The 14,117-nt window shown below is 38.4% G+C and overlaps 1 protein-coding gene across 4 annotated transcripts in view; it reads left to right on the top strand.

The window, feature by feature from the left end:
• heatr5b (HEAT repeat containing 5B) overlaps positions 1–14,117 on the top strand; it is a 69,201-nt gene that overhangs the window by 24,257 nt on the left and 30,827 nt on the right. For all 4 annotated transcript variants that reach the window (XM_058795174.1, XM_058795173.1, XM_058795172.1 and 1 more), the window contains 10 exons: positions 1,000–1,113; positions 1,203–1,362; positions 3,197–3,372; positions 4,400–4,505; positions 5,690–5,880; positions 7,247–7,406; positions 8,347–8,536; positions 9,771–9,940; positions 10,509–10,656; positions 13,195–13,374. In XM_058795174.1, coding sequence (XP_058651157.1) covers positions 1,000–1,113; positions 1,203–1,362; positions 3,197–3,372; positions 4,400–4,505; positions 5,690–5,880; positions 7,247–7,406; positions 8,347–8,536; positions 9,771–9,940; positions 10,509–10,656; positions 13,195–13,374 — 1,595 coding nt within the window. The remainder of the gene's footprint in view (positions 1–999; positions 1,114–1,202; positions 1,363–3,196; positions 3,373–4,399; positions 4,506–5,689; positions 5,881–7,246; positions 7,407–8,346; positions 8,537–9,770; positions 9,941–10,508; positions 10,657–13,194; positions 13,375–14,117) is intronic.

Here is a 14,117-nt window from a genome sequence, read left to right as displayed (position 1 = left end):
TGTGACGCAGCACAGTGTTTATGCCACCGCTCGGCACTGATGAGCTGAAATGATAGGAACTGAGAAGTGCTTGGTGTATATCATCATCATTTGTGACCCTGGACCACAAAACCAGTCATAAGGGTCAATTTTTTTTTGAAATTGAGATTTATACTTTTAATAAATCAGCTTGATAACGATGATAATTTTGACCCATACAATGTATTGTTGGCTGTTGCTACAAATATAGCTGTGCTGCTTATGACTGCTTCTGTGCTGCAGGCTCACATTTCATTTCCATCAGGTGACTAAAACTAAAAAGCAACAGATCTGGATTATTTACAGTGATGTCACCTTTTATGTGGCTTTCATACAAATTTAATTATGAAGCGAATCCCAAATATCTACAGTGGTGGCCAAAATGATTAGAACACTGGTATTTTCAGCAGCTAAAAAATGGTTTTAAGTCAGTTATTTCTATCTTTTGCTGTAGTGTGTCGGTAGGAAATCTGTTTACATTTCCAAAACATTCATTTTGCCATTAATTGTAATAATCCAGTGAGATTTTTGTTCAGAGTTTCAATCTGACAATTCCCTTTTTTTCCTTCTGAATTCTCAGTTTATATAATTTTTATATAATCTGTCTGCATCCCAAAATTCATATTGCATTGAAGAAATGTCATGGTACATTCCATTTCATTTTCATTTTAACACACACAATCACATAGTCCATTCACAAAATAAATATTTTGTTCATAAAATACATTTTGTGATTGGACAAATCCTTTTTTCGACAAAATCGAGTTGATTCAAATTTTTGAGATATAAACTCGGAATTGATATGAAGAGTCACAATTACAATTTTTTTCGTAACACCTGAATAAAACGTGGTGTACCGTTTGTAAGATTTTTAAAAGATTTGTTGAGCCATCTCATGTGCTGCTGTGGCAGTTTAAATTTTTTGCACAGTTGTGCTAAAATGCACAAACCGCATCACAAGCTGTTGTTTTTGGTGTGCAGCGTTCCTGCAGTGATCAAGGTTCACGGAGCTCATCTGAAGGCCAGCGCTGCCATGGTTCGACTGCGACTCTACGACATACTGGCCCTGCTGCCGCCCAAGACATACGAAGGCAAGTCCTTCACAAACAGCTACGCTGCTGCTGTCAGCACTGATGATGTGAGAGCTGATTATGAGTTATGATGTCCCTGTGATTAACAGGCAGTTTTAACGCTCTTCTGAGGGAGCTGGTGGCAGAGTTCACGCTCACAGATAACTCGGCCAACACCACCACATCTCTGCTGCGCTCGCTCTGTCATTATGACGACAGTGTGCTGATGGGCTCGTGGCTTCAGGAAACGGATCATAAGTCCATTGAAGATCAGGTAATTATTTTAACGATGAGCAGAAAAGGTCCTTTATTTGGGTGAATAATAGCAACTGTCAGGGCCTCTGCTGCCAAATGTGTGCCTCAAGCAGAACTGTATTGTGCTCCCTCCCTCAAATATTATGGAAGTAAAAAAAAAACAAAAAACACCTACTATAAGGGGTCAAAATAGAACTTAAATAAAATATGAAATAAATAAATAAATTGTATTTATAAATTGCAACTGTAGCTCTAGAGAGTTACATATGGCTATGTTTTTTTTGTGGATTTTATTGTCTTAAGCATTCAGAAATCACTCAAAAGTAAATTAAGCAGTGTACTATGATATAACCATGGGTCATTTTTTTGTAAGAGTTGTGATGTCCACATGTTTTTTATTTTTTAAGAAATTAAAGAGGCTGTTGCATTTCTATTGTAAAAAGGTGTGCCAGAAATGAAAGGTTAAGTGAATATTTGAATTAAATGTTTGGTCAATATTAAACAAGGACTTGATCAGCAGTAATTGTAAGTAAGTGTAACAGCAGTAATTATCAGGCCTTTGGCGCCCTTTGCCGGCATTTGTAATAATGTAATGTTCATAAATTGTTTATTTTGTATTACATTATGTATTTCAACAGTGTTATTCAATGAAACCATATCATCATCATTATTATTAATCAATCAATTATTATTGCCTTATTGTTTTTATGTAATGCATTTTAAGTCATGCAAGCTAGAATATAAAAGCAGATGTGTTGTTGGTGGTGAAACTATTACTTAAAACACGTTGTTAACGTCAGCAGCCGAAAAAGTTTCACAGGATTATGAACGCGAGTTGCCTGAAAGTGATACATGAGCTTCATCTTAGGCTTTTTTTCTCTTATTTTTCTTATTTCGGCGCCGGACTGCTGATGTCTTTTCCTGGGCGTAGTTGTCTATCGGTTATGGTCATTTGTGTAAATGACGTAATAAAATTTTTTTGCGTGAACAATCCCTTTAAAGCCCCCCCCTTTTTAAAATTAAATGATAGTCTAAATAAGAAACTAAAACTGCCAGCAGGTGGCGGTAAATGTCTTTGATTCGTTCAATCGACTGATTCATTCAGGAATGAAGTAAATGGCTCACTTTATGAATGGGGCTTTGAATCATTGATTCACACGATTTGTTCAAAACATAGATTCATTCAGAAACTTAACACCGCTGTGTAGCTCGGAGACGCACAACAGTTCTGCTGTGGCTTTATAGGTAAAGTTTTTGTTTGCAAAACGGAGCAAAAACAGACACAATATTAACTACTTTGTTACTGAGCTGTTGTATAAAATCACATTTGCACCTGTTATATTTGGGACAAACAGCACTTGTGTAATATTGCTCTCGCTGCTCGTGTGATATCGCTCATCATATGAGACAAACACTCATACAGGAGCATTTTTGCCCCGATATCTTGAATTTTAGGGCATAACTGCATATATGGAGTTGTTGCCCTTCATCATATTTGTCAACTGTATAAAATGTAATATGACGTACAGGTCTAGGGGTGGGCCAGTGCGTTAACTGCGTTAAAATATTTTTGTGTGTGTTCATGTTTATTTTTTATTTATGTATATGTTAATATTTACATAGAATGAAAGGTTGTTTTTTTTTTTTTTTGAGAAACTGGGATGCTGCCCCCGCTTGGGAGTTAGTGCCCTACGCAAACTGTGTACTCTGTGTATAGGGAGCGCCAGTACTGGCAATTGTGCATTTTATATCTCACATCATAACCCCTGTGCTTGGCCTTTAGTAATTCTCTGCAGTTTTCTAAGTGCACAGGATCTATTCAGCATGACTTAAACACAGTTTGTGTTCCGCAGCTGCAGCCCAACAGCGCGTCAGGCAGCGGCGCTCTCGAACACGACCCGTCCTCCATTTACCTGCGCATCCCAGCCGTGGAGGCCGTGCCTGGCCCGCTGCCGCTCGGCGTGTCTGTGATCGACGCCTCCGTCGCTCTGTTTGGAGTCGTCTTTCCCCACGTCTCTTTCAAACACAGGTACTTTCACTCAGCATTGTGTTGGCCTTCTTTTGCATTCTATATTTGATGTTACTTGGGGTCACAGATAGATGGACTTGAGTTTTTTTTTTAAAGGGGTCATCAGATGCACATTTTCCACAAGTTGGTATGATTCATTAGGGTCTTAATGAAAAGTCTATAACATACTTTGGTAAAATTTTCTCAATGGTAGTGTAAAACAACACCCTTTTTCCCCTGTCAAAAACAGCTCTGTTCACAGCAAGCCGTTTCAGTGCGTGTTCCTTTTAATGCTAATGAGCTACTGCTCACCCCACCCCTCTCTTCCGTTAAAGTCACCAATCTTTTTCATGCAGTTATTATTGCTCAAACACAATTTAAAATACATTTGTAAATGATTTAACACCTTTATAAACCCTCTACAAAGGCAACCGTAGTGTACTGGACGCGACAAAGAAACCGTTGCAAATCATTTGAACTTTGTGTCAGTACGTCATAAATAGAGCGAGGCATCAGTTACTGTCGGGGATTTGTCGTGTCGCGCCGCATCCATTGCAGACAACATCACTGATTATACTCGCTCAGGACGGGTCTGTGATAAAACACCAGTGTCAGTCAACAATCGTAGGAGCGGCCTGTGCAAAGTGACTTTGCCAAGAATCTGTGAACAGCTTGAACTTATGATTTATGGGGATTTTAAAAACCACTGGGTGGATTTTTATCATTATAGGGTGGATGTGTACACCCACTGCGAACACACATTTATGTTCAAACAACATGTAAAAGTGACCCTTTTAAGAAATCAATATTTGTATTTGCATTAAACTGATGTAAAGTGTGAGGAAAGACATTTATAATGTTAGCCAAGAGGGGGCGCGACGTGAACGGCCCCTAAGTCTTACTAACCCTAATCTTTTCACCAGTAGTGTATGGTCTGCTTGGCTTTGTTGGTTCAATAAAGAAAAAATGACAGGTTCATATCATTAGCCATTCCTCTCATTACAGATCATTGTTTGTGATTTGTTTCATGTCTTGCTGTCTATTCCAGGTTGCAAATGCTGGATCACTTTGCTGAATGCATTAAACAAGCTAAAGGAGTCCGTCAGCAGGCTGTGCAGTTGAACATATTCACTGCGGTGCTGAGCGCTCTCAAGGTGACCGAATATCTGCTTAAGTTCACTTCATCAGCATTTAATAGAATTTAATTTGCAGCGATATCGTCGACTTGATTGCACAGATACTATTTGAGCTGGACAATGACATCACTGAATTAATGATGAAATTACTGAAAATTGAGTATTTACTGTTTTGCGTTATTACACTATTTTTCCTATTTAATACTGTAAAGCTGCTTTGACACAATCTGTATCGTTAAAAGCGCTTTACAAATAAAGGTGACTTGACTAGATTTGTTTAAAAATGTTAATTAAGGATGGAACGATTACTGGTTTGACGATAAATCATGATAAAATTCCCCACGGTTAGTATTACCGTTTCATATTTTAATTACCATTAAAACCGTATTCGATTACCACGATTTAAACATCTGAGGATAAATAAATTCTGTCCAGCATATAGCACAGTTTTCAGTAAGTGTCACATGCGCACAGCAGCAGAGTAGATTCGTTTTATGTGAAAACATGGCGGAAAAGCTGCGAGGTTTTAAAAGAGTGTGAATTGTGAATATGAATTATATGAATCTACCTCTGAAGTTTCTGACTGTCTTCAGAAAAGATTTGGCATTTTGTTTTCATCTTCGCTCCATGTAATACCTAATAAAGTAGTGTTTTAATCGCAATACTGCTTTGTTCACGGAGGAAACAGCTGTAGTTCTGCTGCTCCATCAGCGCCACCTGCTGTCAGAGACTGGATGGACAAAAACTGACTGAATTTGCATGCCCTGCTGTAAATTTTGACCTGTTGATCAAAAACAAGCTTATGTGGATTCTACACATTTAAACAATTCAGATAAGGTATCTAAAATAATTTATGGAGCAGATAAAATACATAATTTATTAATCAATTATCATTTTGACTTAACACTTTTATTGAAAGGCTGAAATGTGAGGTTTACCATTTTATGAAGCTTTTTCAAAGCTTTATTTGAACATTTCATACATGCTATTAGATAAACTGTTGTCAGTCACGTTGTCATTTAAAATCCAGACATCATTGGTAATATTATTGTTTGTGTTTATGCAAACAAAAGGTCATTTTTTTATATATATATATGTATGTGTGATCATTGTGATCATTTAAGTCACTATTATCGTGATCAGAAATTTTCATACGGTTACATCTCTATTAATAATGTTGATTGGCCTCTGTGTGTGTACAGGGTCTGGCTGAGAACAAGAGCAGTCTCGGCCCGGAGGAGGTGCGTAAATCAGCTCTAGCGCTGGTGATGGGCGCGCTGGACAACCCCAACCCCATCCTGCGCTGCGCTGCTGGAGAGGCTCTGGGCCGGATGGCACAAGTCGTGGGAGAAGCTTCCTTCATCGCCAGGATGGCACAGCACAGCTTTGACAAGTATGCAAGCTGAAACCAGCGTGACTGAATACAAGAACGTGTCTTGTACACAGTCTTTCTCTTCACATTCAAAACATCACATTTAACCCCATAAATGCATGAATGTTTCAATCATTATTACATATTTGGGTCTTTAGCGACCCGGACCTATATATCCAGCACGGATGGAGCTATAACTACTGCAATAGCAAAAAACTCTCTTGATATTTTAATAACAATTATAGAAGAATAAAATAAAGCATATTTCGTTGCATTTTGAAATGTAGAAGGGTTCAGTTTGAGCAGATGATTTTACCATCGCTGTCATCGTCAGAGCGCAGTACATTCAGCATCTGGCTCATATTCACGATCTCAACCATATTCTCAAAACTAGCGTTTTCAATTAACTTCAAAATCAGTATTTTGGCAGCTTATTCATCACCACATCCACCATCAAACATCATGTCATTGTATATTAAACAGCGCCATCTCGAGGAATAAAGATACATTGCACGTATTGAGTCATCAGATACAGTCGTGGTCAGAATTATTGGCACCCTTGGTAAATATGATCAAAGAAGGCTGTGAAAATTAATCTGCATTGTTAAAGGGGTGGCTTGCTGTTTTTTTTTCTAGGCTTAATTGTGTTTATGGGGTGCAGTCTAACATGTTCATGCTCCGTTTTTTTAAAAACGCATTATTTTTCATATAATTTACCTTTATTCCACACCGCTCTGTCCCTTCTCTGACAAACGCCTTGATTATTTCCTGTTTTTATGAAGCCCCTCCCTCAGAAATACGTGATGGGCTCTGATTGGTTAGCTGGCTCAGTGTGTTGTGATTGGCTAAACCGCTGCGCGTGCGTCTAAATGTCCCGCCCCTCAGCTCAGCGGCATGTGCTCCGGTTGTATTTAACTTTAAATGTGATTTTCTCAATATTTAGATTTTTTTTGCACCCTCGGATTCCAGATTTTCAAATAGTTGTATCTCAGCTAAATAGTCCTATCCTAACAAACCATACATCAATGGAAAGCTTGCTTATTCAGCTTTCAGATGATGCATAAATCTCTTAATGTCTAATTTTAAAATTGAAGGAACGAGGGTAGTGAATGATGTCCCAGGTCGCTAAAGACCAGACGTATGCATTTAAGGGTTAAAAGCATTTCTTGTGTTGTACAGTAGATTGACTAGAAAAAGAATGCAAACATTCAGAAATCGTCAAGAAAATCCCTGGCTCTGAATAAGGCTCGGTTCCTAACCCTTCTGATCAGCTGTGTCTCACTTTGTGCAGGACGGAAGCGTGGCATGGATGTTGTGAGATCTCTTGCTGTTTTCTCATGTTTGTCATGGTGTTTATGAGTTTTTCTGTTTTCGTTCCTCTGCGCAGGCTGAAGTCGGCGCGTGACGTGGTGTCCAGGACGGGTCACTCTCTGGCTTTAGGCTGCCTGCACCGTTATGTGGGCGGCATTGGGTCGGGCCAGCACCTCAAGACCAGTGTTAGCATCCTGCTGGCTCTGGCTCAAGACGCCACGTGTCACGAGGTCCAGGTGAGCTCTGAGGCCGCACAGGTGTCTGGACCGTGTTCTGCTGCTGGGTGAATCAGATGAGTGATGAGTAGCGACGTGAACCGTCACTGGTTTCATGACTCGGTTCGATTACGATTATCATGTCAGCGATTCAGTTCGATATCCCGATGCATCAGGATTATAGCTAATTTATTTTGTGCATCTTTATTAAATTATATAAGCAGGCTGCTTTTAAAACTAATTACAAATTAACAATAAATCAAAATAATTAATAATTTAACCAAATAAGTCTAGCTTCAAAACATACACATTTTTATTTAGTCATTTAGCAGATGTTTTTATCCAAAGCGACTTACAAATGAGGACGATAGAAGCAATCGCAATCAACTAAAGAGCAATGATACTCAAGTGCTATAACAAGCCTCAGTTAGCTAAACTCAGAACACTAGCAAGGGTTTCTTTTTTAAATTATATAATAAATAAAAAGAAAACGGATAGAATAGAAAAAGAATAGAGCAAGCTAGTGTTAGAGGCCTTAATATAAAGTAATAAAGGGGGAAAAGACAGTTACAACTGATAAACAAAAAGCACTTTAAGTATCCAGAAGTTTACAGACAATCATAGTTATAGGTTTTTCTTTTTTCCTCAGCATTATTGCTGTTTGATTATTACTGGTGAGATAATAGACGGTGGCAACTTTAATTAATAGTCTGCATTCACACTAATGCACAGATCCATTTCCACACATCAGATGTTTTGTCCTGTTCTGAAAATATAACTGACTGTTTACATCGATTTCGAATCATAAAAGTATTCGGAGATGCGAGTGCATTTAACCGCAGCTGCGATCGAGCTTCAGGACAAACAAACACACAGCGCACGTGCAGATCGTCCACGTTCGCATCGCGATGCAAGGATTAGTTTGAGCACCCCTAGTGACTCGTTCCTCTGGTGGTTTCAGACGTGGGCGCTGCACTCTCTGGCTCTCATCGTGGACTCCAGCGGGCCCATGTACCGCGGTTACGTGGAGCCCACCCTGTCTCTGGTGCTGACGCTGCTGCTGACGGTCCCTCCCTCGCACACCGAGGTGCATCAGTGTCTGGGCCGCTGCCTCGGAGCGCTCATCACCACCGTGGGCCCAGAACTACAGGGTACCAACATACAATCATAGCATCTGTGACTGAAACACATCAGTGTTTCCTATTGAGTTCCTGGACAGTGACGGCCCACCATACTTTCATGATGAACCAAAAATCATTTTAAACTTCTCATTATAACGTAAAAGATCCCTAACATTGTGTTTTGGGCCATTGTTTTGGTAAAGCGTCTGTCAATCAAACTAAAAACGAAATCATTATATGACTTAGTGCGCTTATCAAATCACAAATTGAAAAAGTCGGTAACACTTTATAATGAGGTTTCAGTAGTTAATTAACATTAGTTACCAACTTTAGTTAACGTGAACTAAGTATGAACAATATTTGGTTACACTTTTATTTTAAGGTGTCCTTGTTACAATATTATGTACTTACTATATGGTTAGGATTAGGGTTTGGCTTGCATGTAATTATGCATAATTTATTGTTATTATAATAGTAAGTACATGTAACGTGTAACAAGGACACCATAAAATAAAGTGTTACCTTTTTCTTTTCTTTTTTTTTTTTTTTTTGCCCATAAGCCTAACATTTGTTTAAAACAATTTTTCAGATAAAATGATGATATCTACATCAGTGATCTGAGACGAGATGAGTGTGAGGAGTTGTGTAAAGCTGGAAAGCAAAGAGTCAAAAGTGCAGTTCTCTCCAGAATGTGTTTGTCTCGATGTTCTACGTGGCAGTTGTGTAATTAAGCTTTCCCTTTGTGTAGACCTCTATTTGAGGGCTTTTAGTGCTAGGAGTGGGCGATACCAAAATTCTGTGTCACGATACGAGTAATATATCACAATATAGTTATTGTTGCTGGAAATAAGGATTCCAGTGGAATGTCACAACTCTCAACACCAATTTCAATAACAACTACAAAAACAGTACTATCCCAAGTCAAAATTCCTCAGCTGATTAGTCATGATGGGTAATTCATATTAATAATAGGTAATTAAAGCAAACGCAAACTGCACCGTCTGTTAGACAGCATGCAATTTTTTTTTTTTGTCTTATTGCACTTGAACGATTCAAAATGGCAAGGCACTCTGGGAAGTTAATTTAGGTTTTCTTTAACCAGAGGAAGTGTTTAAAGCTACTTAAAGATGATTAACGAGTGTTTGGGCATATTATCACATCTCACGTTTTCCACTGTCTCATGCATCCCCAGCCCTGTCAGTTTGGCACAGGTGAACAGAAAAGGAGAAGGGTGTTTTTCTTATTGCTGGTTTGTTTATCTCAGGGAACAGCGGCAGCATCTCTACGATCCGCTCGTCGTGTCTGGTGGGCTGCGCCATCATGCAGGATCACTCGGACTCTCTGGTCCAGGCGGCGGCCATCTCCTGTCTGCAGCAGCTGCACATGTTCGCACCGCGACACGTCAACCTGTCCAGCCTGGTGCCCAGCCTCTGTGTAAGGCTGCTTCATCCGCTATACGCTAACACCTAACATGTTCACATATAGAGCTCCGTCTTCGGAAATTACATGTAATCTGGGTTACGTAATCAATTCCAAAATTTTAGTACTTGTAGTTAATTAAATTACATTTTAAAGTACTTGTAATCAGACTACAGTTACTTTTTTATGGATTACGTGATTTATATTATATAGATTACATGTTATACACTCAATAGCAGTAAATTATTCATACTACTTTTTCATCTTTGAAATTTTATAATAGTAATCTGTAACCTATTACATTTCCAAAGTAACCTTCCCAACACTGGATATTGTAGATTAGGAAGATTATCCTATTTAAATCAATGTGATAAATGAGTTGGGTCAAAAGTAATCTAAAAATAATCAATAAGTAGTCTGATTATATTAACCAAAATTTGTAATGCAGTGGATTACGTTACGAACTGCAGTCATGTAATTTGGAATTAGTAGCTGATTACAATTTGAAAGTAATTACCCAGCTCTTGAGCACATGCAGTTGAATAGTAGAAGCAGATGCTGATGTGTGTTTGCGTGTGCACAGGTGCATCTGTGCAGCTCTCACCTGCTGTTACGGCGGGCCGCGGTGGCGTGTCTCCGGCAGCTGGCTCAGCGCGAGGCTGCAGAGGTCTGCGAATACGCCATGAGTCTCGCCAGGAGGGCAGGAGACCGCAAAGACCACACCAGCATCAGTGCGTAACCTGCCTCGTCATGTTTATGTTCCAAAACTGGGCTGTGCAAGTCTGTTGTGAACATTCAACTACACCGTGTCATATGAAGAACCAGACATATATCTGACCCTGGAGCACTAAAGCAGTCATAAGCAGCACAGGTATATTTATAGCAATAGACAACAATACATTGTATGGATCAAAATGATCCATTTTACTTTTATGCCAAAAATCATTAAGATATTAAGTAAAGATTATGTTCCATGAAGATATTTTGTAAATTGCCTACCTTAAATATATCAACTTCATTTTTGATTAGTAATATGCATTGCTAAGAACTTCATTTGGACAACTTAAAAGGCGATTTTCTCAATATTTAGATTTTTTTTTTTGCACCCTCAGATTCCAGATTTTGTATCTCAGCCAAAACAGTTGTATCTCGGCCAAATATTGTCCTATCCTAACCATACATCAATGGAACGCTGCTTTATTCAGCTTTCATATGATGTATAAATCTAAATTTTGAAAAAATTGACCCTTATGACTGGTTTTGTGGTCCAGGCGGTATATTACAGAATGTTTCGGTAACACTTTATTTTAGGGTCTCTTAACTAGTTGCTTATTAGCATGTATATTACTAGAATGTTAGCCATTTATTAGTAGTAATTAAGCACAAATTAATGCCTTATTCTACATGACCTTAGTCTACATCCCTAATCCTACCCAATACCTAAATTTAACAACTGATTTACTAGCTATTAATAAGCAGCAAATTAGGAATTTATTGAGGGAAACATCATAGTTGATAGTGAATAAGTGTGCCCTATTTTAAAGTGTTACCAATGTTTCTAATCTTACATTTAAGTTTAGTTATTTAGCAGACGCTTTTATCCAAAGTGACTTACAAATGAGGACAATGGAAGCAATCAAAATCAACAAAAGAGCAATGATATGCAAGTGCTATAACAAGTCTCAATTAGATTAATGCAGTACACATACAGTTTTTTTTTTTTATTATATAATAAATAAATAGAATAGAAAACGACAGAAAATAGGGTGAACTATTGCTTTGATGACAGTCAGCTGCATGTTTAGTACTGTCCCTTTAAGACCTGCACGCATCTAATATACAGGCATGCATCCGTTTCTCTCTCAACTGTTTACTTTCATTTTAGACATAACCAACTGTGTCTATATGTAAACCTTGTGTGTTTTGACACTGTTAGCACAAAAGATAACTTAGTTCAGTAATCAGGCACTGTTTGACAGGCTTTTTAGTGCGTGCGCTTTGGGTGTATGTGTTCAGAAAAAGCACATGTCAGACCAGCGCGTGAATGAAACATTTAACTGGCAAGGCTTTAAAGCACATGCAAATAACGTATTTTGTGATTGCGAATAAGTGCAGTGTCCTGTGAGAGTAACTCCACCGCTGAGTTAACACTACTGTGAGTGTATGTGGCGTTGTACAGTATATTGAGACGGATGCTCCAGAACTGCAGCTGATAGAATGTGTGTGCATTGTTGGATCCACGATCAAAAATCGTCCTATCGCACACCCCTAGTCTGAAGTAATGAAATTAGGTACAGGGGTGCAGAGCCAGTGGAGGTTTTGTAGGCAAACATTAATGCTTTGAATTTTATGTGAGCAGTTATTGGTAGCCAGTACAACTTGATGAACAGAGGTGTGACGTGCGTTCTTTTTGACCGATTAAAAATTAATCTTGCTGACGCATTCTGGATTAATTGTAAAGGTTTGATAGAACTAGCTGAAAGACCTGCCAAGAGTGCATTGCATAATCTTGGGTCTTAACTTAAGATGAGATATATTAAATAAGGTTTTTTCACACATTCGTATTACAGAAGCAAATCTTAACTTGATTTGGGATTCTTATCCTATCTTACAAAATTGTATCTGATCTCTAGTTAGGAAATCTTAAATTGCATCATCAAGTTCGACAACACACTCTCAGGTCTGTTGCCAAGCAACCAACACTGTGCTATCTGCTGATGAGGTAAACAAAATGGATAAACAAAACCGCCGAGCTTTTAATTTCAGTGCTGCGGAAATTGAAACTTTGACAAGTTCTGTAGAAAAGGCAAAGACGGTACTATTTGGTAAGTTTTCAGCTTCGCTCACTCACGAAGACAAAGACAGGGAGCGGGCAAGAGTTGGTGAAAATGTTATTCTACCATTAAATTTCTCAGTCCTTCATTTTCAATTATTAATAAATGTAATGCCATTGTTGGACAGCGCAATTGTAAGCGGTTTTTCCATTAGCTTTCAAATGATCTTGAAGTTAGGACAGCTGTGGGCTTGCCCTAAAGTTAAGACAGTTTTTAGGATTTGTTTTGTGAAGTTAAGAGGTTTCTGTAATACTCCTTTACTATCTGTAGTTAAGTTAAGATAACACACTTAAGAAATGCTGTTCTGTAACGGCTTTTGTCCGAAATGTGGTCCTAACTGAAATAACCATGGTTACCAAACAGATAAGAGCTTTCTGTAATACGCCCCCAGGGTCACATTTAATCAGTTTTATCTGGTCCTTTAACATTTTTCAGATCTGAACATCACAGAGACGGGTTTGGAAGGTGTTCTGTTTGGAATGCTGGACCGTGAGACGGACAGGAAGTTGTGCTCGGACATTCATGACACGTTAGGTCACATGCTCTCGTCTCTGGCAGTGGAGAAACTTCCTCACTGGCTCAAGCTCTGCAAAGATGTTCTTGCAGCCACTACAGGTAACAGCCATTCACTGGCAGTGTTTTTGAGCTGAGATCATAGTGCTTTATGACTGGAATGAAATTAACCAGTACATTACAGGTTTCGCCTGTAAGTATTGCATTTTTCTAATGAGTTTACAGGGTAGGATAACAAGAAATTGTCTGAAAGTGCAGCCATTAGGACTTAAAGCATCCTCATGCATTTATACAGATTTCTTTTGGATTACTTAACCTAAATCTTTAGACTGGTTTTCGCTAAATCAAGCCTACTTTTTCACTGTAATAACTATTAAGATTTCTGAACTTTTCTTGTGTGATTTTGACATGCCTATCATCCTAGGTATATGAGCGTGAGGGATATATATATCATCTACAATAATATCTTAATTATTGTTTTAACAATGTACGAGCTGACGTTGATTTTGTCACTTGCGTTGCAAAAACCAAACCAAAAAATTTCAATTTTGTTTGATGCATTTATTGATTAAAAGTAAGAATCTGACATAAAAGGTGATGCATACATCAAGGTTATAAATGTAAAACCCCTTAAAATCAGTTTGAGGCCAAATATTGCCGCATAGTGAAAAAGTTTATTTCTGTCACTGATGTAATCTGACCACTGCACGGAATATGAGGAATATGAAAATATTTTGGAGTTAGACAGGCATAAAACCAGCACAAAAACACGAAAAAATCTGGATATTTATTTTGTTTAGTCAATATTGCACACCCCTAGTACTTACACAAGAAAATGCACAAGT

This window comes from Onychostoma macrolepis, chromosome 13 (genome assembly GCF_012432095.1).
Source record: "Onychostoma macrolepis isolate SWU-2019 chromosome 13, ASM1243209v1, whole genome shotgun sequence".
Lineage (NCBI taxonomy): Eukaryota > Metazoa > Chordata > Actinopteri > Cypriniformes > Cyprinidae > Onychostoma > Onychostoma macrolepis.
The sequence above is the reverse complement of the archived record's forward strand: the minus strand, read 5'-3'. Positions and strand labels throughout refer to the sequence as shown.